This window comes from Podarcis raffonei, chromosome 12, assembly GCF_027172205.1.
Source record: "Podarcis raffonei isolate rPodRaf1 chromosome 12, rPodRaf1.pri, whole genome shotgun sequence".
Lineage (NCBI taxonomy): Eukaryota > Metazoa > Chordata > Lepidosauria > Squamata > Lacertidae > Podarcis > Podarcis raffonei.
This window is the reverse complement of record NC_070613.1, coordinates 18964435-18991878: the sequence shown is the minus strand read 5'-3', so window position 1 is coordinate 18991878 and position 27444 is coordinate 18964435. Positions and strand designations below refer to the sequence as shown.

Below are 27444 nucleotides of genomic sequence, written 5' to 3'. Positions count from 1 at the left end.
CCCTGCTGGTCGGGGGGGGGGGGAGAGGGAATCCAAAGGTTTTATAGGGGCCAAATAAAAAGAAATGAGCAAGCCTTCCAGTTCAACAACATTCTTCATCAGGTTAGATGGTAAGCAAAGGGAGGAAAAATGTGCAGAGGAGAAAAATGACGTTCCTGGGAGGTTGTACTGTATAGGAACATCCTTCTCTTCCCCTCTTCACTCTTCGATGAAGTGTTGAACTCGGAAACTTGCTAATTTCCTTGGTGACTTTTTTTTAGTCAGTCTCCTAATGAACATGCTACTCCCCTACTGCGTTTTCTTTTGAATCTTTTGTCTGGGGAGGGTTGCTTAAGAGGAAGAGAACCCTCATCATCAGGGCCAGATTTAGGTTTGATGGTACTGAAGGTAGTGGGGCCCTTTATATGTCCAACTGTCCTTTGTCAACAGCAAATTGCCCGTTTTTGTTTGTTGAATAAGTATCTACAGCAATTTACAGATAACAAAACACAACACAAAACACTGTTGCTGTATGTAGGTTTAATTTTGTTTTTTAAATCTTATATTTTGGAAATATACATCCAGTGTTTTTTCCCTTTAATTTTTTTGGGGGCTCCCAAGAGAGTGGGACTCATCATTAACCGGTGTCTAGGGCGGGTGTGTGACGGGGGGGTGGGGGTGGGGAGCGAGTCGAGCGAGCGAGAGAACCTCTCACAGCGCGCGCGCCACCAACGGCCCTGGCTCGCGCCCTCCTGAGGAGAACTCGCGGCCCGTTTGAAAAAGAAATGGCAGTTGACGCCTGGGGGGGGGGAGCTCACGCGCGCCCCCTCCCTCCCTCCGACGACGACGACGACGACTCATTCCTCAGAAGAGCAGCAGCAAGAAGCCAGGAACGTGGGCGGGAGGGAGGAAAAGAGCGGATGTGGGAGATGATGAGGTGCCTGGGTAGCTGAACGTCTTTAGGAAACCAGTGATTCAGGACGGGCAGCTCGGCCTTCGCCTAGGTGGGTCTCTGAAAGGGAGGCGAAGAACAGTAACAACCACAAGAGCTCGGTTTCCGTATATTGGGGCGTCTCCAGAGAGCAGCTTTGCCTCACGCCTTTTACTGGGGGTGGGGAGTGGGGCGTGACCCAAACAACAACAACCATCCGCAGCTACACTCCCCCCTCCCCGGGAAGCTCCTTAAACTATAATAATAATAATAATAATTAATAATAATAATAATATTTTTATTTATACCTCGCCCTTCCCAGCCAAGACTGGGCTCAGGGCGGCTAACAACCAATAATAAAAACAAGTTGATTAAAATACAATTTAAAAGATTAAGATACGACATTAGGGTGCAATCTCTTATGGACAACCTCATTATCTCACATTAAGGGTATTGCACTTTTATATCACCAAGAAGCTCAGGGTGGGATGCAAGTTCCCTGTTCTTCCTCGCCATCATCTCCTCACAGCAACCCTGTGAGGTAGGTTAGACGGAAGGAGCTTGTGCCTTTCTTTGCCCAACTGATGGCAGAATGGTATGGGCTGCCCTTGGTACTTAGTACCCTTAAGAAAATGGTGGTGTGTGCACTCCTGAAAGAATTTTCCCTATATGCAGAGATTGTGAACTACTGTACAGTTGCTAGTGTTCCCTTTTTGGGAAAGATGCATAAGAGGGTGGTGGTTCAGCCGAAGGTGCTCTTTAGATCCATGTCAATCTGGGTTTAGGACTGGTTTTGGAACTGAATCAGCCTTGATCGCCTTGATGGATCACCTTTATCAGAAGATGGATGCAAAGTGTGACCCTGTTGCTTTAACTCAGCCTCTCATTGGCTTTTGAGGCCATCAGCCATCATAATTTGCTGGACCAACTCTGTGGGTTTGGAAGGCAGTGTTTTGCAGTGGTTCCACTCCTATCTGTGGAGCTGGTCTTGAAGGGTGGAACCAGGTGACTATACCCTGGCAATTGTGTTGTGGGGTGTCACAAGATGCAGGGGGTGGTCCCTGTCTGCTTGAAGGAGGCAGTGGTGAATCTACTCCTCAAGAAACCCTCCTTAGATTCAGAAAATCTAACTAACTACTGGCCCGTTGCTAATCTCCCCTTCTTGGGCAAGGTTCATGAGCATGGGTTGTGGACCAGATGCAGGCACTCAATTGGGGTTTAGGTCCAGTTTGGGCACAGAAACTGCTTTGGTTGCCCTGTATGATAACCTCCATTGGGAGAGGGATGGGAAATGTGTCCCTGTTAATTCTCCTCACCTCTGCGGCTTTCGATACCATTGACCATGGTATTTTTCTGGAGTGACTGTCCAAGTTAGGTGGATGGCACTGTTTTGCGGTGGTTCCAGTCCTACTTTGATGGACACTTCCTGAGGGTTATGGTTGGGGAGTGTTCTTCAGCCCTATGGAGCCTTCAATGTGGGGTTCCTCAGGGTTCAATTTTATCCCATATGCTGTTTAACATCTACATTAAATGGCTGAGTGAGGTTATCTGGGCAGGTGGGAGTATGTTGTCAGCAATATGCTGATGACGCACAGCTCTGCTTCTCCTTTACATTTGCAGGTGTGGCAGTGGATGTTCTGGACCACTGTCTTGCCTTGGTAATGGACTGGATGAGAGCCAACAAACTGAAGCTCAATCCAGATAAAACTGAGAGACTGTTAGGGGGCAGTTCCCTAGACTGGTTGAATGGGAGGTTGTCTGCTCTTATGCTCCCTCTGAAGCAGTGGGTACACAGCTTGAGGGTACTTAGATCTATGGAGGAAGGGTGATATACTAAATGAATGAATGAATGCAAAATAATAATAATATAATAATGTCCCGCCATTCTTTGTTCTTTCAAATGAAGGAGCAACATATTACTTACCTGGGAAACCCAGCCAGATGAGTGGGGTATGTATGTATGTATTTATGTATAAATAAATAAATAAGCAAGCAAGCAAGCAGGCTGAAAATTGCTGCTTGCCATGCTATTTTAAATTGATTAACAGACAAATGCACAAATTTTCCTTCTCTAAAGTGCCCCCCATCACCCCATTTTCCATACCAGATTTTCTTCTTAAATTCTTTCTGCTTCTATTCCCTTATCAGTTTAGGAACATTAGATCACCTGAGAAGCCACTGAAACACTGAACAGAACTCTTCTGATGCAGGTACATTGAATCAAACAGAATATCGGGGAACATACAAACATATATAATTTGAGCAGAAGGGTCACTGAACAGAATTTGAGCAGTAGCCTCCTTTTGTCCATTATGAAAAAAGATAACTAGGACAAGATTTACTCTTGTGCAGCCTTCACCTCCAGCTTGAACAGAATGGAAGAATCATATAGAGTTGGAGGTAACCTCAAGGGTCATCTAGTTCAATCCCTCCAATATAGGTATCAAAGTTATGTTATCTCCAAGCATTTTATGGCCTTTTAAACGTGTTTGTGGGAGAGGGTTTTGTTGTTGTTGTTGTTGTTGTTGTTGTTGTTGTTTTATTATGTAGTTTGTGTTCTCATTTTGTATTTTTATGTTGTGAACTGCCCTATATAAACTTTTAATCAATCAATCAATCAATCAATCAATCAAATGACTGGGGCTCATCTGCTGCCAGCAAGGTAGGGACCCAGCCTGAAATTTTTTCAAAGGCATTCCCTGGAGACAGACCTGCTGAATTCTCTCCCTGGATACTTGAGTCTTCTGGGTAGTTGCTGTAGGGATAGGGGTCTCTGTTTCCCTTAGTCTCGGCTCTGGGAGGTTTGGACCATCAGCAGAGGATGAGTTATCTGGGTTTGGGTCAGGGGTTAGTATGACACTTCCTTCAATTTAGTACCAGTTTAATACGGACTTGCCATCTTTGTTCATCTGGTTTTTTAATTGAATTCAGGTGATGATTTTACCAACCTAGTTCTGATGTTTTCTGAGTTGTCATTCCATTACCCCACCACATTAGACTTGGGTGTGTGCGTGTGTGTGTGTTATAAAACACAACTGCAATTTCAGTGTCAGATATGGATGGCTAGCCCACCATTTTCAGGGCTATTGTACCATTAATTTGAAGTTTCCTTTTTATAGCTTCTATTCCCGTTATTAGTTCCCATTTGTTCACTTATGGGACCATGGTATTCATTACATGGCCTTTAATAAATCCTATTCCTGAAGGGTCTTAAAATGGCCTTTAATTTGTCCTGTTGATATGGGATTAAAATTTCCTCTAAATAGGTGGAACATTTTTTTTTAAAAAAATTATTTTATGAGTACAATTGTAATGCCTTTTTAAAAAACAGCTCTTGGTCTGACTGCAAAGAGGAAACCAGTAATTTAGCTAGCTCCTACTTTCCAGGACACAGAAACTGACTGCTTAAAAGCCCATTAAATAATGTCATGGATTTTTGAATGGAGAGAAGCAAACCTATTACAGGGCAGAAGCTGAAAATAAGTTTATGTGTGCAATAGTTCTGAAAAGTCCTTATAGTGCTCACATGAAAAATGAAATATTATTTTTTCCCAAAAATGTGTTATTTTGCTATTTTATTTTTTAATGATATGAACCAATATTGTTTTATTTCTTCCTAAAAAAATAACAGAAGAAGAACAATGAAGCCAGCAAAAGTGAGAATTAAGGATCAACCGCTATATTCCTCATTTAATGAAAAGAGGAAAAGTAAACAGGGCTATGAACCTGGGCATATGCTTTTATTGCCTTCAGCTCCAACAGAATCTGTTGCACAGTACTCTTTAGCCCTTCCATCAACAAATAAAGATAGAGTGCTAGATGAAATGGACGTGCTTAAGAATATCACTGTTCATCTAAATGAGGTAGGACAATCACTGAATTTTTGCATGTTCATTCCATCTTGACTGTTGAATTTAGTATGCCAGCATAGTTTGCATCCTAAATTCCTCCGTCCAAATGTTTCCTTTAACTAAATAATTAAAATTGCAAGAATTAATAGGAATTCCTATCTGAGTGGACAATATTAACTACCAAGGAGTTCAGAACCCTGAAAAGCTAAGCAGCTCATTAAAACTCAATCTATTCCTGGTAATATACCAAATCATATGCATCCTAAAAACTTGGTGCTAGTATCATGGCTAGGAAGAATAGCTATTATAAAAATTGTAAAACCTAGAATCAGTTTCTTCTTTTGAAATTACCCTATCATGGTTCTTCTCAGTGTGGAAAGAAACAACTGACCCTAACCACTGCTTTTATCTACAGAAAAGAAATAATTGAATTAAAAAACTTAGTTTCTGCTGTGATTTATTTTGTTGAAATAATTTTTAGAATACATTTTTTATTTGTATTACTTATTATATAATTTCTTATTGTACATATACAGTTTGCTGATACAGTTGTACCTTGGTTTAAGAACAGTCCTGTTTACGAATGATTTGGTTTACAAACTCTGCAAAATTGGAAATAGTGTCCTGGTTTGAGAACTTTAACTCAGTCTAAGAACGGAATCCGACCGGTGGAAGGGCACCAGTGGCGGGAGGCCTCATTAGGGAAAGCGCGCATCGGTGTAAGAACGGTTTCAGTTTAAGAACGGACTTCCAGAACGGATTAAGTTCATAAACCAATCATGTTGTTTGCCAAAGTTTTTGATACCAGAATTCTGAATTGTTTTTATATTATAAAACAGTAGCGGGCAACTTCCAGCCTACATGCCTGTTTAGCCTGGTGAGGCCCTTTAACCTATGAGTCTCTTTTGGCCAAACCACAACCACCTGAAATCATCTATGATTTTTTGTGTGGAACAGGTAAAGTGGCTGGGACAAATGGGTTTCCAGGCACTGCCATTCATCTGACTGGTAGTGCTTGAAAATCCCTGCTCTCGGTGCTTGTGCATCTCTTTGCAAGCAGATTACTGGTGCTTGCAGAGAGCTGTGTACCGTCAACTGATAACTGAATCATAGAATCACAGAATTGTAGAGTTGGAAGGTACACAAAGGGTCATCTAGTCAAAACCTCTGCAATACAGGAATCTCAACTTGATCATACATGATTGATAGCCATCTAGAGTCCACCACTTATTGTGGGAATCTGTTCCACTGTCAAACAGCTCTTACTGTCAGAAAGTTCTTCCTGATGTTTAGTCAGAAGCTTCTTTCTTGTGACTTGAATCCATTGGTTTGGGTCCTAGCCTCTGGAGCAGGAGAAAACAAACTTGCTCTACCCTCCATTTGACAGTCCTTTAGCTATTTGAAGATGGCTATCGATTTTTCAAAATATTTCCCCATGATCCAACTGTTTGTCGGTGTGGACAGAAAACCCTGAGGAGTGCTTTGAAGCTTCCCCCCCATCAGCTGACAGGGCTTCAAAGCACTGCATTGGGCTCCCTGGCAGCAGTCGCAATCAGCTCCTTGGTGATTCTTGCAGGGAGCCCTGCACAGTGCTTTGAAGCCCAGACAATCTGATTGGGGCTTCAAAGCACTTTGTGGGGTTCCCGATGATACTGTGATGTCAGATGATTGAAAGGTGGGCAGTCCTGCCTATCTATCATACTTGGCCTAGGGGGATAGGAAGGTGATAATTGGTTCTGGCTGATGGATCTAGTTCCCACCACTGTTGTAAAGTGTTAGCAATTGATGTTAGATCCCAAGAAGTATACAACTATTTTTCATGTTCCAAACTAACTTATGACACAATATTATTCAGCAACTATTCCACCTGCCTGAAACATAAACATTTGTACAATATACCACTGTCTTTATCATCAGGTAAAACAATGACTTTTGGCACCAGGCATCTAGTATAATACAAGTAGGGGGTATGACTAGTGAGAGATGATAAAAATCATTTGGCACTTTCTGCAGCTTGTACAGACAATGGAAGGTGTGTATGCAAATGAAGAAATGAAAGAAGAAGAGGCAGCGGCAGCGGCGGCAGCAGCGGCAGGGGAACCTACAGTACCTGTATGTTTATTGAATAATTTCACATATTCTTTGAATAGGTTTCGTGTATTTGAATAGGTTTTTTGTGTATACTGTATTGATATACTGTCTTACAATAGTATTTAAATATAATAGTTCTTACAAATAGTTGCTGAAGGATGGATAACTGTTGACTTCCAATTATGCTGTGGTACTTTTTTGTCCTAAACCAAGGATGGGAAATGACATATCTGGGAGCAAGATGTATCCCTCCAAGCCTCTCTTCAGCCTTCACTATTCTTCCCAGGTCATGCCCCCTTCCTTGGTCACACCCCTCACTGGTCCTCTGTGTCATCCTCTTTGGGATTTGGCTGGAATTTGTCCTTGAACTGTGACAATTCATCTTGCTTATTAGGATGGTGGATAGAAACCTATGATTGCAGGTACAAACTTCTGAGTTCTGTGTGAATGTAGCTTACTGAACAAAAGGAAGTCAAATTTGTTTGCATCTAGCCCCACCCACTTTAGTCACTTGTTCTGCAAACCACTGGCCTGTGAACTCCACTCCCATTCTAAACGATGCAATGGTGTTAAATATTTGAACAGCACTTTGTTCAAAAAGTAGATGTTACACAATTTTCCACAATATTTCTCCCCAAATACTAGATTCAGGAAAGGGCAACCAAAATGATCACGATGCTAGAACATTTCCCCTATGAGTAAAGATTACAAAATTTAGGGGCTTTCTAATTTAGGAAAAAAGACATGTAAAAGTTTATATGATATTGATCCCTCTCTAGTGCTAGTATCTGATGCTAAAATCCAGTGTCATCTGATGAAGCTTAATATTAGAACATTCAGGACAGAGAAAAAGAAGTACCGTATTTCTTTTTAATTCAGTACGTGATGGCCATGATGGCCAAACCTGCTGCCAGCACCCACCTCTTACCCTTAATGTTGCAGGTCTGGCCATCATGGCCATCCCTTAATGAATTCTGTAGCTTGGTTATCAGATTTAGGAAGAAATACTGTAAGGTTGCAGTGGTGGCAGAGAATAACTATTTATGCTGCCATATACGGTAATAGGCTCAATAATGCATTTTATTAGTTTTTCAGTGAATGCCACTTCATTCTCTTAACTTGCTTTGTTTGTTTATACCAGGGAGCTCAATTAGCTTTGCTTAGTATAAGGGTGGCACTGTGGGTTAAACCAGAGAGCCTAGGGCTTGCCGATCAGAAGGTTGGCCGTTCGAATCCCCGCAACGGGATGATCTCCCGTTGCTCGGTCCCTACTCCTGCCAACCTAGCAGTTCGAAAGTACGTCAAAGTGCAAGTAGATAAATAGGTACCGCTCTGGCGGGAAGGTAAACGGCAGTTCTGTGCGCTGCTCTGGTTTGCCAGAAGCAGCTTAGTCATGCTGGCCACATGACTCGGAAGCTGTATGCCGGCTCCCTCGGCCAATAAAGCGAGATGAGCGCTGCAACCCCAGTCAGCCATGACTGGACCTAATGGTCAGGGGTCCCTTTACCTTTACCTAGTAGGAGAATTTACATGAGAGTGATTGTCTCCACAGCTAGAGTAATCTTTCAATTCCACAAAGTGACAAGGGAAATTTATGTTTTATCATGCAAATGCAACAGGACCTGGGGAACAGGAGAATAACTTCCTTCCTGGTTTGGGAGCTTGCATTTCACTGAAACTTGCTGCTAAGTAGACCATAGGATTGAAATCTAACTACCGTAATTGCCTCATTCTTTTCATTTTACAGAAAATGCAAATATTTAATTTGAAGCAAAATAGCTGGTTCACTATGTTAAAAAATTAAGAACTGAAACAAAGCAAGTATGGGTTTCAGAAGTATTTTAACCAAATAAAGATTACATTTTAAAGAAATTAAAGTCAGAAAACGCTGTAGAAATGTTTTCCCCTTTTGCTAGAAGGAAGAACATGAAGATATGACTACTTTCCTGATATGTTGTTCACAACTCAGTAACCAGTTAGATTGTGCACTTCGTGAAGAAAAACAAGTATGTACTATGAAATATGAACAATAAATATAAATTTATTTTGCTGTTGGATTTGCTTTCTCTCTGTACTTGGTAGGTTTTTGTCTTATTCTAACACAATATTTAGCCTGTTCTCTTACCAAGTGCATCTGGAACTCAGCACATTTCCCAATACTATGTGTGTAATTTGACTCTTCCCTGAGCAATGTGAACACAGTGCTATTGTGGTAAACAGAAAGAGAGTCTCTCTCTTAAGGTGAACTCACTGTTGATCCTAGTACATACCATTCACAAGCAGGAATTGGTTACATATGTATGATGAAATCCCTGGTTGATGCCATATCCAGTGCAGATGAGACAACACATATATTTCAGCCATTAATCAGCCCTTGAGAGTGAATGGAATGAACAGAATATTCTGTTGTGAATAAGACAAATACCCTCTTTTTCATTTAAGCATGACCCTTATGGCAAGGACAGAATAAGCTTATTAAAATAGAGTAGCCAGCTAATCTTTTAATAGGAACATTTGCTGATATGACTGAGGATGATGCATTAAAATTCATCACTTGTTATTTTGTTATTGCCAGCTCTGTTCCATCCCCTGGTCCCAGCAATTCTCAAAACCCAAGGTGGTCTCAGAGTGCCCCAGATGGGGAACTTACACAAAAGAGTTCAATTGCCCCCTTTCATTATAGTACTGCACTTAAGTTCTCATTTGATCTTGAAGTCATCACAGAATCAGTGGTGTACCTAGGGGTTGGCTAGATTGGTTATTGCCAAGGGCACAGGCCGTGAGATGTGTGTGCAAAATGGCGGCTCTCTGCCTCAGAGTGGCTAGGAGCCCACTGGCCCACTTTTCTGCTCCCTGGATCACTCCTCCACTGCTCTGTGTGGTCAACATTTCCTTGCCAAGGACACAACGGACAGGGAAGGAGGCACCGATGCAGCTCCTTGTAAAGGGGGCAAGGGAGCCTAGGTACACCTCTACACAGAATGAAATGCATGTATGAAAAGGGTAGTTATTTACTGTGAAAACATTGTGTTATATGTACAAAGATAATTTTTTGGTGTTAAATTGTAACAGAAACACCTAGTGATTTTAATTTTCTTTCTTAGATATTAGACTCATTGCTTCAGGTAAGAAATTCATTCATTCATTTATTAATATTTCTAAAACCTGTTGTATTTTTTGAAAAAAAATGTAATTTGTAAATGCCTAATTTTATTTATTTATTTTTCTTCAAGTGGTTTGAAAAGGAGGTCCGTGAGATGGAAGAGGTAAACTAACATTTGGAAAGTTGGTTGATTAGTTTTGATAGGAAATATGTGGAATATATTGTTGCAGTATAAAGCATTGTTACAGTGAAAAGCATTTCTGTATACGCATTGCTGCTGCTTATTTATGACTAACTTTACAACATCCATTTCAGTGGAGTTTACTCCCATGTAAGTTTAAATAGCTTTGCTAATTTAGTGATTGCTATTTAGGTTGCATGCATCTCTTGAGTGTGCTCAAGTACAATATTAGCATTGTAAATATGTTTGCTTGTTATACATATGAAAAAAACAACACAGAAATGTTCAGCTTTTACATAAGCACTCCATGCAGTACTGGGGCTTGGGATGCCTCTCCCCTATCCCATTCCTGCAACCTTTGCTATGTGGTTTAATAGTCTGCTGTAACAGCAGCTGTGCATCAAGTCAAAGATAAGAACATGCAGAATAGAAGGGGAGCTGTTCAATAAGGTTTCACAGGGAGCAGAGCAAGGTTTGTTTGTTGCTTTAGCCTGGGTTAGGCTTCCATTGAGAAGTTTTATAGTTGATCCACCTCTTCCTGACCTGTCATCAGGACTTTGAGCTGGATCATTTGAGGAATGATGCATCCTCCTCATGAGTAGGTCTTAGTGAATGTTGTCCTCATGAGGGCCAGGCAGACCTGAGCTTCTGGTTTTGATTTTCTTATAAAGAAGAGCCTCTGCTCCTGTAGTCCTGGGTTTGAACTTGATGGGTCTGAGCCCAGTCAGGGTGTAACAGTTGCTTTAACCCTGTAGCCACTTTGATTGGGGTATCTTCTAAGATGGTGGTCTCAGGAGAGTTATTGTTCTCAACTGATTCAGAGGTTTTCAACCTTTTTGAGTCCATGGCTCCCTTGACCAACTACCGGTACATTCTTTCTGCGGCATCCCTGTGAGGCTCAGGAGCCCAGTTATGTCACTCCTTGCCTGCAGAGCTGGCAACCTCTAATCCTTTTTTGAACCCCCTTTTGGAGTGTTCCCTTAGTCTCCTCTCCCCTCTCCTTGGGAGTCCTCTGGGCAGCTGCTGTTGCCACGCCCCCATGCCCCAAAGAGAGATGCCTCCTCACACTGCCCCACAGGGGTCTTGGACCTGTCTGTCCATTCCCAACAGCAAGGACTGGCAGACTGGCTGGCTGGCTGGGCTCCCTCACCCGCTTGCTGGCCAGGGGGTGCTGGTTGCCTCAGCTCCTGGCAACCAGCATCCCCTGACCAGCCCCGGAGGCACCATTCGCCTGGGGAGCTTGTAGTCAGGGCTGCTACAGTAAACAGCACACAACCCTTTGGGAAGAAGAAACATGAGAGGGCATCAGAGGAGGGAGGGAAGGAAAGAGGGACAGAGGCTAGTGTTGCCGGCAGCACTACTGACTATCATTCAAGGCACTTCAGGGTTGAAAACCACTGCTCTAACTTTGTCAGTACTGGGGTCAGTACCTCTGAGGACTTGCGTAGCTCAGGTCTGGTCCCCCAGTTAACAAATAACCTAAGTTAATAGGATAATATATTGTGCTAATATGTTGATATCTATATTTCAGATAGGCGAGGAAGAAATGATTCCAGATTGGCAAATTCCAGTAGCTGATAAAAACATATCAAATAACATTACTAAATTACGGAACCGCATCCAAAAGCTTGAAGATTTGAAAGGCCGTATTCAAGAACTGCCCAAGCTTATTCAGCTTTCTGCTCCTAAACAGTAAGAGTGCTGTGAAATAGTTAGGTTTAATAGCAATAAAATATAGATTTGTTATATGGATTATTGAAAAATATTTTATTAGACCTTTCCATTTCCTGAAGCACAATCAAGGTGTTTGCTTAACAATCATGAAAGACTAGAATCACATTATCACCATCTTTGTACCTCCTTAAAGGTCTAACTTAACAGTATGAGGGGCTGAAGAATTCTAAAAAACCCCCCAAAGTATTTGTTGTTTGGTTGGCTGATTATATCTTGTTATGAGTCTGTTTCCAGAACACTAAAGATTAAGCATGAGCTGTTTCCTATGTAATATTATAGTGGATTTTATTAGTAAATATAAGAATGCATTTTTTTTACCAAATGTAACCTAATTATATAAAATTAGAAATTTTATTTTTTTCAAAAACTGACTTTCAGATTATAAAATTAGATTTAATATTTATAATATTTCACATTTTGACAAATACTTCATATTTTGACAGTGAAAAGAAAAAACCATTAAGCCCTGTGGCTCCTGCTCCAAAAGACCCAAAACGTATTATTGAAGGTAAGGATTGTGATTTAATATGGAGACAAAGGAAGCAAAATATATGTTTTGGGTGGAGTATGAGAAATAAGTCGTGGAGCATGCTGGACAGGTCATAAGGGGGCTGAAGGAAGCTAGGCTAACAAGGTAGGAAATTGGGGACATGGAAAATAATAAATAATTTGCCTTTTAAAAAATGGAGTGTAATCTTGATTTATTTGAAACTCTCTGCTTTCTTTAATTAATTATTGTATTTATATTAATTTGTTTCCTTATTTTCATAATGATATTTGTAATTTCTTCATATGTTAGGGATGGAAGAATTTGTCAGTTTTGCTTCTCCTGGTTTTTCCACATTTCTTTAATAATTTGCATATTTGTATTTTAAAAATCTTTACAATTCCCCCCCATGATTTTTGTTTGAATTTCTCTTAATATAACACATTTTTAGCAGTTTTGAATAATGTACACATTTTCAAGCAATTTCTCATAACATAAAGCACATTGTATTTTATTTTCATTAATATACAGTATTGCATTTTCTGAAAGTGATAAACACTGTGCATGGTGTGTGTGGGGTTATATCACTGTCTTATGTGCAGAGAGAAGGCATGCAACAAGGTCTCAGTCAGTTGGCTACTCTTCCTCAGTCTGTTGGCTTTATATGCAAACTGAATTGAATTTATCCCCCATACCTAGTATATATATGTGTGTATGTATTCTTTGTATTAAAAACAAAATTAAGCAAAGAAAACCACTTTGCTAGACTTGGAACTACAATATTTGGTTGAGGCTTGGAGTCAATGAGATTTACTAGGAGTAAGTTTCATAAATGGCTACTGTCATCTAGAGGAGCACTGTTAGTTGTCCCTCATGCTACAGCGGCCCAGCTGGCCTTCGCTAGATATCAGGTATTTAGTGCTGTCAGGCCCATGCTCTGGAAAACACTTTGGTAGGCACCCATGGTTTTGACTTGAAAGCTTTTTATGCTGACAGACCTTTGCACCTGTTTAAACTGATTAGCCATTCGCTTTAATGATTATTTGTATTGCCTTTAATGCTGTTTTGTTTTGTTGATGTACACCACCCTGATACTATGATTTGGCGGTATACCCATCTTATAGCACCAATCCCATTTGAAACAAAACTGCAAAAACTGCATGTCGGCTGAGAAAATCAGAGACATTTCTTCCCTTTCCCCTCTTTTGGTAGCAAGAAAGAAAGGCTCCCAGAAAGGTCCTGATGGCCCTTAGTTTCTCAATGTGCACCAGGGTCATTATTTCTGGTACAGTCTCTGTATGCTGAAGGGTTACAAAATGGAGTCCTTCCTGCTTCCTGTCGCTGGAGCACTGCTGTTGCTGTCCTGGTTGGATAAATGATGTTTAAGGAGAAGGATGTATGTGTTGGGGGTTAGGGAGTTGCAGAGCTGGGTAGGCGCAAGGGAGGGGGTGAGTGCAAGGGAGTGGGGCCGGGCAACTTCCGAACCTGGAAAATAGGTGGTTATTTATTAGTTTTTTTAAAAAATAAATAAATATTGACTTATTTCTAAGTCAGTTTTTCATGAGCTGATGAGAAGTAGCTTGAAATTTAAAAAGGAACATTATAACTACCCATTTCTTCTTTATTTTGTTCCCAAATCATAGCCTATTTGGTAACACTGTTTCAGAGAAAGGTCAGTTGGCACCATCATTTCATTGATTTGTTTTAGGGTTTAAACTTAGCCAGCATGGATAAGAAGAAAAAGCTTTCTATTTTACAAGTTTATTTATTTATTTCACATTTGCTATTGAATTACTGTATATACATTTGAAGAACTGCTACAATAGTTTAAACTGAGTAATGAAATGTTTTGTTTCAGAACTTGCTATGAAACATGCAACTGAGGATGTAATGAATATGGTACAAGTTTTCCAAGATGATACAGGCCAACGTAAGTTCTTTAGAATTTGAAATGGCAGTGGCTGAAATCTCAGGGCATGATCTGGTCAACATTAACCACTTTAATATCCCAGTGGAGGAGTGGAGAATCAGAACCATTGGGGGTGGGAAATTAGAACCAGGAAAAGCCAGTCTGGGGCTGGAACAAATGGTGGGAAGAACCAGAATGAAAAGTGTATGAAGCGACCCCTTTTCTTTCATGTTTTGTGGCACCCCTTTTGTGAGTCTCCCTCTTTCTGTTACTTCCTTTCTCTACTCCTTTCTGCTACCTGCTTCTAGATGCCACCACTTCCTCTGCCCAGGGGTGTCAACTTGAATAAAATATTGGGGAAGGGGGCAAGTCCTGCTCTGCATGATCAATCACATGATGCAGGACAGCATTTGAATGGCAATGCCCATTAACTGGGGGGGTTCCTCTCAAATATTTTACAGGGGGGCTGAAGACCCCTCAGCCCCTAGGAGTTGGCTCCTATACCTCTGCTGCTGGTGAAGACTGCCATTTCATGCACCCCGCAGAGATCCACTGGCCCTACTCATCCCTACATTTGCATGGTCAATATGTTTATACTCTTACGTGACAATGAGCTGCATATTCTGCCCTGAGTAGATGTTGGATTCATCTATTAGAGATGCCTGTGATCCTCCAGTTAGCAATAATAGTTGAGTGAAGGCTAGGATAGATCCTTGGTGGAGAGAGGCAGTGATGGTGGAAGCTTGACTCTGTTTCCACCAGACCTATTTGTGAGTAATTGAACAGGAGTGGCTGATTTTATAAGCCCCCCTTTTCAATTACTAACAATATCACCAGAGTAGGATGTGAAGAATCCTTGCCTGTATGGGTCATGGCACTGGAAGACCTAAAGTTTCTGTTGAATTCTACATTTATATGTGTATGTTTAGATTGCATTAAATAATAGAACAAATCTATGTCCTGCGTAATAAATATTTAAATTGTATTATTAACTGGTGCTGGTCACTTTGGATACCCATTTCTGGGGCAAACTAAAGGCTATAAACTTAACTAAGTAACTAAAATTTTGTTGTTGTTGTTCAGAAACAATGGAATCAATGAATAATCGCATGCTAGAAATAATGAAAGTGTTTGAAAGACAGACAAACAAGTTACACAGGTACATAATCTATTTGATATGTTACATAGAAAAACTGTACAGTATTAATGCATTACAGGAGTACAGGCAAAAACCAGGTTCCCAGAACTTTGAGCTTTTAGCCAAGATGTGCCACAAATTCCAGGTGCATATGCCACTTGTAATCCATGCCCAGGTTGGACAATGATATTATAGCTTGTAGAAACTTACATTTCCAGTTAACTATATTTTGGCACTTTTGTAAGGAAATCATCTTCAGTTCCCAGAGAACTATGGCTATCTGTGGATTGTTAAATAAACCTTAATGTAAACACTGCATATAATGAAATCTCACACTGTGCTAAATTTAGAGGGTGCTTATGTCCCTTATCTATATGGGGTTGTGACATATATGATATGAGCAGGGTCTTTCCTGCCAGATGTTACTGAAGTTTTATAAAGTACAAACTAAGAAACATATATTTCATACTTTTCAGAGTTTCAAATGAACAGGATGTGCTGGAAGGTGTGAGTATAATACTTAAAAAACTGTATGAGTGTTCACAGCAGTTACTGGATGCAAAACACTATAATATAGGAAATAATAGAGCAAGTATTTGTATTTTTAATGTAATAAATGAGATGAATTTTAAATACCTAAAAAGAAATTGCACCAAATTTCAGATAAGTATCTTGAATCCACTGAATTTTAATATCTGACAAAATTTCGGAAATATATCCAGAAATATTGAAGTTAGCCGATGGAAAAGAGAGGTAGAAATGAATGTCATCAGCATGCTGATGATGCCTCACCCCAAACCCCAAGATTACTTAGATCAGCGTCTAATGGGGGATGAGACATTCCCTATCAGAAGACCTCCACTAGAGTAAGCTGTTTGCGTGACATTATGCTGTGTCAATGTTAAAAATGGCTTCACCATTCTTTTTAATTTCTTAATTTTCATTCTTTTCATTTCTGAATTTCAATTTTTAAACATTTCTTCAAATATGTTAAAACTATTTCCCCTCAAAATGTTTATTCTACCTAGAAATTACAGAAGATTCAACAAGAATTTCGAAAGCTTGCAGAAGAGAAGGAGATAATGGAGGATGAACTTCAAAAGATGAAAGGTTCAGAGGTAATTATTTTTCCAAAACTTCTACTTAGAAATTACAGAGGATTCAACAAAAATTTGAAAGCTTATGGAAGAAAAAGAGATAATGAAGGATGAACTTAAAGATGAATTCTTCACAGGTATGATTATATTTTACAGAAGCTGCAATCCTAAACAAACTTATTGGGGAGGAAACCCATTGAACACAGGCTTAATTTCAAGTGAACCTCCATAGAATACATCGCTATCCAAACATTTGTTTATCTGAATATAAATAATTATTCCCAAACTTCACTACATGCACAGCTGATTCAGATATCCAAACAGCTGTGAAGGGGCATATTACAATATTGTTCTATTATTATCCCAAAGGGGGGAGGTTTCTACACCAACCAGAAGGACAGGGTTTTTTCTGTTGCTTAAATGTTACAGTGCAAATGGGCCTCTCGTTGGAATGTCTAGCTTGGGCGGATAGAGATAAAGAACAAGGATTTATTGTAATACCAGGATGAGGGAGGTTGCAGGAAGGAGGGAGTGGAGACCAAGACCTTACATGGTAATAGGAACTTACTATAAGTTTCGATTTCCCAGAAATCAGGTGGCTTACATCAGAGATCAGGTGGTATTGTATTCTGCAAATCTATAAAAAGGGGGGGGGCACACCCTGACTCGGTGTGCAGGTTGCGTACTTATCGCTCTGTACCTTTGTTCTGCATATATGCACTTCAAATAAAATCCTGTTAATAACCTGCAAGGACATTTTGCCGCTTTGTGGGAATCTGTGCTCCTGGGACCCAATAGCAGATGTGGTTGGTCCTTCAGCTGGAGTTTGTTCACTTACTTACTTGTTTGTGATTTGCTGGTCAACGGGAACCGTTTTGGGGCAGAAACCAAAATGGGGTTGAAACCATTTTGAGGCAGGAACGGGGAGAGATTGGACATTTCAGAAAGCAGGGTTTTTCCTTTGTCTCTCTTTTGCTGATTGGCCACAGCCATTTTAGGAAGAAATGGTAGAAGAGGGAAGAAAGCTCACGGATTGGAAATGTTGCTGTTAGCAATAACGGAAATTGCCCAATGAACAATTTCCTGGGAATGTCTGGAAAGTGGGACTTGCATGTAGATGGGTTCTTGCCAGACATTATACAACAGGAAAAAAGGATGAGAAGGGGAAAAGGAAAATGAGCAAATTCAGGAACTGACTTTTATATTGCATTATGTTCTTATTTATTGTAATATTGCTTAATGGATACAAATGACACAGTACAACAGATATTATAGATGCAGTTGTTTTTCCATCCATATATATGATGTTTTGTTGTTTTGTATCCTCATGGTGTCTGTTTTAAGAGTGAAAATGTAACCAAGGGGAAGAGTGGAAATATTCTTCCTCTGTCAAAGGTCTCTGGAAGTTCTGTGCTGTTTCCTGCCCATTGCATCTTCAAATGTGCAACAAGTAATAATTTTCCTATATAACGTATATAACCTATTTGGTGTTTTCTCACATACGTCTAGCAGCAAGAAAAAGGAGTGCAAGATACAAGGAAAAAAATGTTATCAAAACTGGAAAAAGAAAAAGCAAAAGTTGAAGAAAAACCACCTCAAGTAATTGTAGAAAAGTAAGAAAAGTAATTAATAATCTAGATTGTAATCTAAACTCCCTTTCTTGGTTTGTTTGTGGGGTGGAAGTGTCCTCCACCTAGCCCTGACAATCTTCACTGGGTTCCACCCACAGAGTGATGCTAGCATCATTTTGCTCACACAAAACTCCCCATTTGTTTTGCCAAGTGAGTGGGAAACTAGAAGTGCCTCTATTGGTATCCCCACCAGTTGCAGCCTGCCAAAAGCCTCACTGAGAAATTTACTTCTGGCTTCAACTAGATTTGCTTCTTAAAAAATGACTTAAATTACCATTAGGAAGTGATATTCACCAAATTCAAGATAAGTACCGGTAGCTCTGCAACCCCATGCATGACTATTAAGAAATAAGTTCTGTTGGGTTTACTTGGGTAGGATGCTTTGTCTTGATGCTGTGTGTTTATGATATTGGCAGTTTTTCCTTACTTAATTTCACAGCAACTTTATGATCCACTTGACCATGTCTTCCTCCTGAACTGATTTGGTTGGATGGGTATTAGAGGCATTTACAGTGGTTCCAACAGCATTAGGTGATCATCTCTTGCCCCCCTGGCAGTCATGCAATGGGGTGCTGCATGGTACCATTTTGTTCTCACTGCTGTTTAACAGTAGCATAAAGCCAGTGGAAGTGATAATTGGGTCATTTGGGGTGACATGTCATCAGTTGCACTTCTCTGTAACAGCTGAATTCAGCGAGGCTGTTGACTGGTGCCTGGACTTTGTGGTGGGCTTGATGAGGGCCAGTACATGCACTCTGAACTCTGAATCCTGGTAAGACTGGCAGTTCCCAAGTCTGAATAATTGGTCAACTGCCTGCTTTAAACAGGGTTGTGCTCATCCTGAAGGAGCAGTCTGGGATGATTCCAAATTTCTCTCTTTCACTAGGGGCCCAAGTGACGTCACTGATTAGGAGTGCCTTTTACTAACTTTGGCTGATAGGACAGTTGCAACAATTTCTGGACTGGGATAGCTTTATACTACTGCTGGCCATGCACTGGTAAAATCCAGATTACTTTGCAGCAGTTCTATACAGAGCTGCCCATGAGGTTTAGTCAGAAGCTGCAGCTATTGCAAATTGCAGTGGCTTGACTGTTCATTGTCTTAGAGGCAGTGATTGGCCCAATGTTACCCAGTACGCTGCATGGCTGAGAAGAGATTTGAACCCTGGTCTTCCAGGTCTTAGTCCATGGGTAAGCAAACAAAGGCCCAGGGGACGGATCCGCACCAATCGCCTTCTAAATCCGGCCCGTGGACATTTGGGGAGTCAGCGTGTTTTTACATGAGTAGAATGTGTCCTTTTATTTAAAATGCAACTCTGGGTTATTTGTGGGGCCTGCCTGGTGTTTTTATGTGAGTAGAATGTGTGCTTTTATTTAAAATGCATCTCTGGGTCATTTGTGGGGCATAGGAATTCATTAATCCCCCCCAATATAGTCTGCCCCCCCAAGGTCTGAGGGACAGTGGACCGGTCCCCTGCTGAAAAAGTTTGCTGACCCCTGCCTAGTCCAACACTCTAACCAGTACACCACACTGGCTCTCAGTGTGATTAACTACCAAGCTAAGTTAAAGATTTATTTTTAATTGTTTTAATCTATGGAGTTGTTTTTATTGTTGATGTTTCACAGTTTGCCCTATATGTTCTTAATTACAGACCAGCAAGACCAACTCCTATTCCTTTAAAGCACAAAGAAGCTGAAAACCAAAAAATGAAAGAAGACTTAGCTAAAGCTCAGGTAATATGTATTCTAGTTCCCTGCAAATGTCTTGTTCTAATTTTTTTAAAAAAATAAACTTTAACCCAAAAAGGGTTGATAAAACCACCAACATATCACAGAACATATCTGTGGACTATGATTTGATAGTGGGTTTCTTTTGACTGTGGATTTATGCAGCAGTGGCTGCTGCCTACAAAACCTGGTGGGGCTGCTAGGAGGTCACAAGGGCGTTGCCAGCTTGTTTTGGTTTTCTACATATCCTCCTTCAGGGGTATCCGGTATAGGGGGTGAAAGGGACTTCAGCCACCTAAATATTTTGAGGAAGTGGGTAAGGCCCCCCAATATTGAGGGGGCTGCCATCCCCCGCCACCCCAGGTGATTGCCAGAGTGCCGGGCAGGGGCGGGAGGCTTGGAGGGCGATTTTCACCCTCCGCATCCTCTGCTGTGATTGCCAGAATGGCCTAGCAGGCACCTGCATATCCCACAGGCATGGCCCAATGGGTGTGTGTTTGCGTCAGTGTTACATGTGTGACATCATGCACGCACAACAACTCCCCCAATGTTGGGCCCAGTTTGGCGTGCTTGCCTCCTTTGCAAAGATGCTGCAGACATCTAAGCACTGCAGTTTTACAAACAGTTAGCTCCTAACTCAGAGGTCGTCAAACTAAGGTGCGTGGGCCGGATATGGACCGCGAACCTTGTGGACCCTTCCGCCCGCTCAGTCAGTCCCCGCGCTAAACAGGCGCAGCGCAGAGGCCTTGCTGCACAGAAGCTGACTTCTGCGAAGTGGCACGGCTTCTGATTGGCTGCAGGAAGCTCCTGCAGCCAATCAAAAGCCGCAAATGACTCTGGGTGGGCAGTGACGCTGGCACGGCTTCTGGTTGCTGCCCCTTCCTTCCTGCTGTGGCAGCCGAGCAGGAGGAAGCAGCGGTGGCACAGAGGCTGCCCAGGCCAGCAGCATCTGGGTGCCATCCCTTCCTTCCCGCTGAGGAGGCAGAACAGGAAGAAGCGGTGATGTCACGGAGGCATCTGGGCACTGCCCCTTCCTTCCTGTTAAGGTGGCCAAGTGGGAGGAAGCAGCCGCGCAAGAAGGAAGCGGCAGTGGCGTGGAGGCTGCCTTCGCTGCCCAGGCCAGCGGCATGGGCTCTGTGCCCCACTGAGAGAGAGGATGCCGATGCTGCCAGAGATGAGGCAGTGTTGGTGGCTGCGGCGTGAGCGGCATAGGCGGGGGGGGGGCTTTCAGGAGGGGGGGTGCTTTCGGGAGGTGGTTGGTCCTGCCCCTCACAAGGTCTGAGGGACAGTGGACCAGCCCCCTCCTGAAAAAGTTTGCTGACCCCTGTCCTAACTAAATTGAAAAGTGATTTAAAAGGGGTTCCTGCTGTTACATTTGCTTCTCTACTATGACAAAAGTTATGTTCTCCCCCATGCTGGTTCTCTTCCTTATCCTCTTTTTCAAAGAAGCAGTTGACACTCAAAATATTTCAGTTTTATTACTTAGTATCTAAGTGTCTTACTGTGCTTCAGGAGGGTCATTGCAGTCACAAGTTCTAATGTCAGTTTATGGTAGAATAATTGTACTTGACTCTGAAGTAAGCCCCACTGAATTCCATGAGGATTGCTCCAGGCTCTAATTCAGCCCAAAAGAAGCACCTTAGTTCTGCTCCAGAACTGGCAGGGAAGCAGTAATGTGATGGGAAGCGGACAAACCAAGAGAAGGCAGCAAACAGAGTGAAAGGCTTATGGGGCTAATGTAATGATAATATAATAGTACTCCAGGGTACAAGAGAAAATACACAGGGAATAAAGGATCACATGGGGGGGGGGGGTTTAAAAAGCAGAGGTACCAAGCAAAGAAGCTACTCAAGGTTCACAAACTTGTTGAAGGAGGAAACGAAATCATGACTACCACAGTTCAGAGAAGCAGAGGGGAAGGGTATAAACAAGACAACTCACTCACACATGATCCACTCTCAGAAAAAGTAAAAGCTTCTCAGAAAAATAAACTGATCTGATAATCAAAGGCACAATCACCCAAACTGTAAGGGAGGGGAATGAAGTGGAAGGGGAAGAGAGGAAAGATGTGTGAGGAGGAAAAGTAAAATCAAAGCCTGACAGGGGAGAAACAAATTCCAAAGACATTCCAACTCACACAAAACTTACCCAGGGCAGCAAGGAGCAAATGGGGGTGGGCAGGGGGAGAGAAAATACACAATAGTACAAGAAGTGAGGCTAAATGTGATCAAGGAGAAAAAGAATCCCCTGGATGGGAGGCAGGAAATCGACAGCACTATATAATATGAAGCAAACTACTTCCTCAACTCTGCAATCCCTGCCTGTGGGTGATAGATGGCAGTATCGACGTATCTGATGAATTTACCGGTATATCCAGAGAGAAAGTAATCACTGTAACATTAAGGGAATCCACTCAGAGCCTAAAGCAGTTCCAGGTCAGGTTTTACCAAACAAATAAAAATAAACATCCAGAAGCTGATGTTACACTTCAGGCAAGGAAGATGTATCCAAATTTGCTTTTATTTTCTTGCAGAACTATCCCTACAGTTTATGAAAGGACTAAAACAGGATTCAGCAGCTATTGTCCTTCTCAGTTGCCCCAGCAGTTCATGCTTCTCTTTCCCCAGAGTTCTACTCTTATTATTTTTTACTTAAGGGAGTAGTAACATACTAATATAAATTTTCATAAGATTAAGGCAGATCCAGGTGATTCACACCTAAGCACCATTTCCACCATCAAGTTGATGGATTTGCCAGATCAAAAAATAATTGCATGTTCCAGCACTCCCACCCTTCCCTCTCATTATAATTAACTGTCCTATTTAGTCCATTAACTTTAGTAAGTTTGGAAAATATGAAACCTCCCCATCCAAAAAACAAATTGATGTAACTTAAAAAAAAGGAAAAAAGCAACTATTGTACAAAAAGAGATGTGTCCCCTGGTGGTCACTTGCACAAATAACCAGTTCAGTTGTGTGGGGCGGGGGATTACCAAATAAAATAAATAAATAAATAAATAAATAAATAAATAAGCAACCACCTGATCAGTGAAGACAAACATAGTCCTAGGGCCTAGTTAATGCTGTGTGGCTTTCAAGGAAACAGCTCTGAGCATTCTGGGACTGCACTTTAAGGCAACCCTTCCTCATCCTATACAGAAGCTTGAGTTGTGCCCCAGTAGTTGCCAACAAAGGTCCGTATAGTTAAAGCCATGGTTTTCCCAGTAGTGATGTATGGAAGTGAGAGCTGGACCATAAAGAAGGCTGATTGCCGAAGAATTGATGCTTTTGAATTATGGTGCTGGAGAAGACCCTTGAGAGTCCCATGGACTGCAAGAAGATCAAACCTATCCATTCTTAAGGAAATCAGCCCTGAGCGCTCACTGGAAGGACAGATCGTGAAGTTGAGGTGCCAATACTTTGGCCACCTCATGAGAAGAGAAGACACCCTGGAAAAGACCCTGATGTTGGGAAAGATTGAGGGCACAAGGAGAAGGGGACGACAGAGGACAAGATGGTTGGACAGTGTTCTTGAAGCTACGAACATGAGTATGACCGAACTTTCTTCATACTCCTTAATGCCAAGTAGCAGATCTCGATGAAATTCCATCCTAATATTATGGTTGTATCTTCTGAGCAATCCAGCCAGATTTCCATGGCTAAAACTAGAGTCATATTTCAAAATACCTCCAAATCCAAGAGCCCTCAAACCTTCAACCTCCTCCAAAACCAAGTCCATATTCCAACAGTCTGTAGATCCCTGTATAATGGAATCTTTCCAACTTTCCATCTTCAATCCCAACCGGAATCCGGTTCTCAAAATCTGGCTTTTACCAATTTCAATCATAGACACCCTCAGTTTATAATCCTCAGTTTGCTTCTGTAAGACTAGGGATCCTGCTTGTGTTGTTTTGGGTTCTGAAGCAACGGCTGCTGCCAGAGTAGGTTCCTGTGACAAACCAGCATTGGTGCTCATTTCTTGTCTGTGGTTAGGCATTTCCTGTTCCCAGTTGTCAATTTTTTTAGGAGTCATGTCTTTCACCTTCTTATGGAGTTCTTCCAGCAAATAGTTTATCTTAAACAGTGAGTTCACAATTGCTTCAGTAAGCAACATTTTGAGTAGTCAAGGTCAGTCCCTGAATTCTCAGGTTCTTATCTGCAGCTGGCACCCACTCCTGCAACAGTTTCAAAAATCTCCCACTAGAGGGACACAATCTCCATTTGTATCAATTTTTCCCTTTCTTTCAAGCACAAGTTCAAACACCAAGACAAAGTTTCCAATTTAAGTTACTTTCCTCCATCTTAAAAGCAGAAGAGGACGGAAGAAACTATGTATTTTAACTAACCGTCAAATCCATTCTGTCAAAGATCTTTCAGTGTAATTCTCCAAACGTCAAAGGCAGCCCGTTCCCAGGCTCAGAGCTGTGGTCTTTTAATTTCCTAAAACTTGCTGAATTCAAAGTTTCCCCCTACTTCTTCAAAGGGGGTTTGCGTTTTAAACGATGAATATTTAAACCTTTGTCAAAAGCTTTCAAGATTTTAGCTTGTAGGGTCTTTGCTTCAATCTATATACAAAAGCGGAAGGCGGACTTCCTATTTGAGCCTCCCCGCGTAGCTGCCAAATGAACTCTTTCCCTTTTAGTGTCCTCCAATTGAAATTAAAGTTCTTTTTGACCCTTTTTCTTTTTAAAATCTTCTGATTTGTTCTACTCACGGGTAGTTACTTTTAGGATCAAATTGTCCAGAGGAAAAAGTCAGCGCTCTCCGACAACAGCTGTGCGGCTTCACTCCATGGAAGGAGCAGTTGGTTCGCAGCACCGCGCCGCTCACCCTACCTCGCTCCGGAGCCCGAAAATCGGGTTTCCCCGCGAGTAGGGGAGGCACAAAAGGTGGCAGCCAAATCCCACGGTCACAGACTTCTCCCGCCTGTGATTTTTAACGGGTCTCCGCTTTCGCCGCAGCGGCCAGACCCAAATTCCACGGAGCGGGTTCCTCTGCATCAGAGGAATTCCGCCATTGCCGATGGCGCTGACCCGGAAGTCCCATCTTTCCAACCAGATTTCCTTGTATGCAGTTTGCAATATGTTTAACTGAAACGCTTCTTTTATGTCTCTAGATCCAGCTTAGGTCTATGGATACAGTAGTACCTCATATTATGTAACCCACTGGTTACGTAAATTTCATAACAACAACAACAACAACAACAACAACAACAACAACAACAACAACATATTTATACCCCGCCCATCTGGCTGGGTTTCCCCAGCCACTCTGGGTGGCTTCCAACAAAACACTAAAATACAATAAAAACACTTTCATGTTACGAAAGTGACAAACCTGGTTTTGGACCAAGTATTGGACCGGGTTTTGCCGCATGCGCAGAAGCATTCTACCGCCCTGCGCGCATGCGCAGAAGCAGGTCCTCCGGTTGCAAAAACCTTGGGATCCGGCCGGACCTCCAGAACGGATCCCGTTCGCAACATGTGGTACCACTGTATATATCTTAGTTCCATGTTTTGCAACATAGCTGTGCTTGAAACTACTAGAAACTACTAGTCCCCTTTCCTTCATTCCTACCTTACCACCCAACCCTTTCCTCCTATCCTTTCTGGTCAGTCCTCTTTCTGTTTTGCTCCTCAGGTTCTGATTTGAGCCTTGAAAAGCACATAGAGCTGAAAGAGGAAGTGTCAGAGAGTGCCGAACTTCCTACTTCCTCTTTCATCTTTATCTACAGGACCTTAGGGATAAAATATTTTCTGGACATATTTCAATTTGGCAATGATTAAGCTGTTACTTGATCTTTACTATACAATATCACACAGCTGTGACACCATTATCAGTAATGTTGTTTGATTTAGAATTACATGCTTTATTATAGCTTCAAAAGAGAAGGATTCTTTTATTTCACAAAAAACATATCCCCCTCACTTATTACTTAAAATAACCAGGCCTCATTGCCTGTCCTTTCAACTCAATTAATGCATTGGTAATTAGTTTCTTTTGGAACAGATCCTCTGGGACATATTTGGAAAACCAAATATGTTTGCATATCATTATGTAATAGGTGCAGTGTGTGTTTGTGGAATGGTAGAGCATATTCTAGAATGTTGCTGTATGGATATTTTGATAAGAAACCCAAATTGTGAATTTAAATGTCTAAACATATTTTGACATTGTAGGCAAATATTCAGACTCTTGAACAAGAGAAGAAAATGCTTGAAGAGAAACTACAGAAAGCCTTAGAGGTATTGCTTGCACAGTTTTGATGTTGTTAAAAGGTAAAGGTAAAGGACCCCTGACAGTTAATTTCAGTCGTGAATGACTCTGGGGTTGCAGCGCTCATCTTGCTTTACTGGCCGAGGGAGCTGACATTTGTCTGCAGACAGTTTTTCTGGGTCATATGGCCAGCATGACTAAGCAGCTTCTTGCAAAACCAGAGCAGCGCATGGAAACGCTGTTTACCTTCCCGCCGGAGCGGTACCTATTTATCTACTTTAATGTGCTTTCGAACTGCTAGGTTGGCAGGAGCTGGGACCGAACAATGGGAGTTCACCCCGTCGCAGGGATTCGAACCGCCAACCTTCCGATCGACAAGCCCAAGGGTCAATGGTTTATACCATAGCACCACCCACGTTGATGTTGTTAAGAAACATTAAAAGGAGAAACAGTTACAAGTTGAGGTTTCATAAATTGTTACTAGAACTAGGGGTTGTTTTAAACCACCATGTGTATTCAACCTTCATGCCCACTCAACTGCTGTAGATTTCTCAGATCACAAAGCACAGTAGAAGGAATAAGTGAAATTGGTCTAGACTTTAGTCCTACAGCTTCATATTCCATTGTTTCTCATGCCCACAATAACAAGACCTGCAAACTGTCCTTGCTTGTCCACTTCCTTCCTGTCAATAGTGGTTAGCCACACTTCTCCCTAGCTATTTTGTGAGATTTTGCCTCCTCTCTCTTTGACTCTTTTCTTCAAAATGCTTCTACCTTTCCAATGCTCTGGTTTTCATTCCATCTTTTACTTTAGCCTTCAGTTTAGGCAACGTCTCTCACACTCCTGTCTCCAGTCCCTCCTCAGTCACAGCAGTAGGTCCTTTGTTCATAAGCTCTGTATATTTCCCCCCCAAAGATCTCTTCTTCGTTCATGTCTCTGCTTAGTCAACCTTTTTTCTTGATCTGCCTTTTCCTCTCTTCTTCTTTCTCTTTCCACTGCTTATGCTGTACCCTTATGCTGCACCATTCTTTCAGTCATTCAGATTCCGGGCTTCCTGCTATTTAGCTTCCTTTTTGGTGAGACATTGAATCATTAAATTAGAAGGACTATCAAAGATAATCTAGCCCAACCTTATGATAGTGTAGAAAATGCACTTCTACAGCATCTTCAAGATATGGATGGCACTGTGGTCTAAACCACTGAGCCCCTTGTGCTTTCTGATTGGAAAGTTGGCGGTTTGAATCTACACGACGGGGTGAGCTCTCGTTGCTCTGTCCCAGCTCCTGCCAATCTAGCAGTTCGAAAGCATACCAGTGCAAGTAGATAAATAGGTATCGCTGTGGCGGGAAGGTAAACTGTTTCTGTGCT

General features: G+C 41.7%; 1 protein-coding gene across 4 annotated transcripts in view; it reads left to right on the top strand.

The window, feature by feature from the left end:
* Window positions 1-807: 807 nt before the first annotated feature.
* The window catches only part of CCDC7 (coiled-coil domain containing 7), a 149245-nt gene continuing 122608 nt past the window's right edge, over window positions 808-27444 (top strand). Inside the window, exons 1-16 of one of the 4 annotated variants that reach the window (XM_053359539.1) lie at window positions 808-983; window positions 3059-3120; window positions 4542-4773; window positions 6775-6873; window positions 8769-8858; window positions 9957-9977; window positions 10086-10118; window positions 11668-11828; window positions 12314-12378; window positions 14216-14287; window positions 15350-15425; window positions 15881-15911; window positions 16433-16522; window positions 18011-18114; window positions 19785-19866; window positions 26039-26104. In XM_053359539.1, the coding sequence (XP_053215514.1) occupies window positions 4552-4773; window positions 6775-6873; window positions 8769-8858; window positions 9957-9977; window positions 10086-10118; window positions 11668-11828; window positions 12314-12378; window positions 14216-14287; window positions 15350-15425; window positions 15881-15911; window positions 16433-16522; window positions 18011-18114; window positions 19785-19866; window positions 26039-26104 (1212 nt within the window). In that variant the 5' untranslated portion in view covers window positions 808-983; window positions 3059-3120; window positions 4542-4551. The remainder of the gene's footprint in view (window positions 984-3058; window positions 3121-4541; window positions 4774-6774; window positions 6874-8768; window positions 8859-9956; window positions 9978-10085; window positions 10119-11667; window positions 11829-12313; window positions 12379-14215; window positions 14288-15349; window positions 15426-15880; window positions 15912-16432; window positions 16523-18010; window positions 18115-19784; window positions 19867-26038; window positions 26105-27444) is intronic. The other 3 variants (XM_053359538.1, XM_053359537.1, XM_053359536.1) reach the window with 3 other exon arrangements.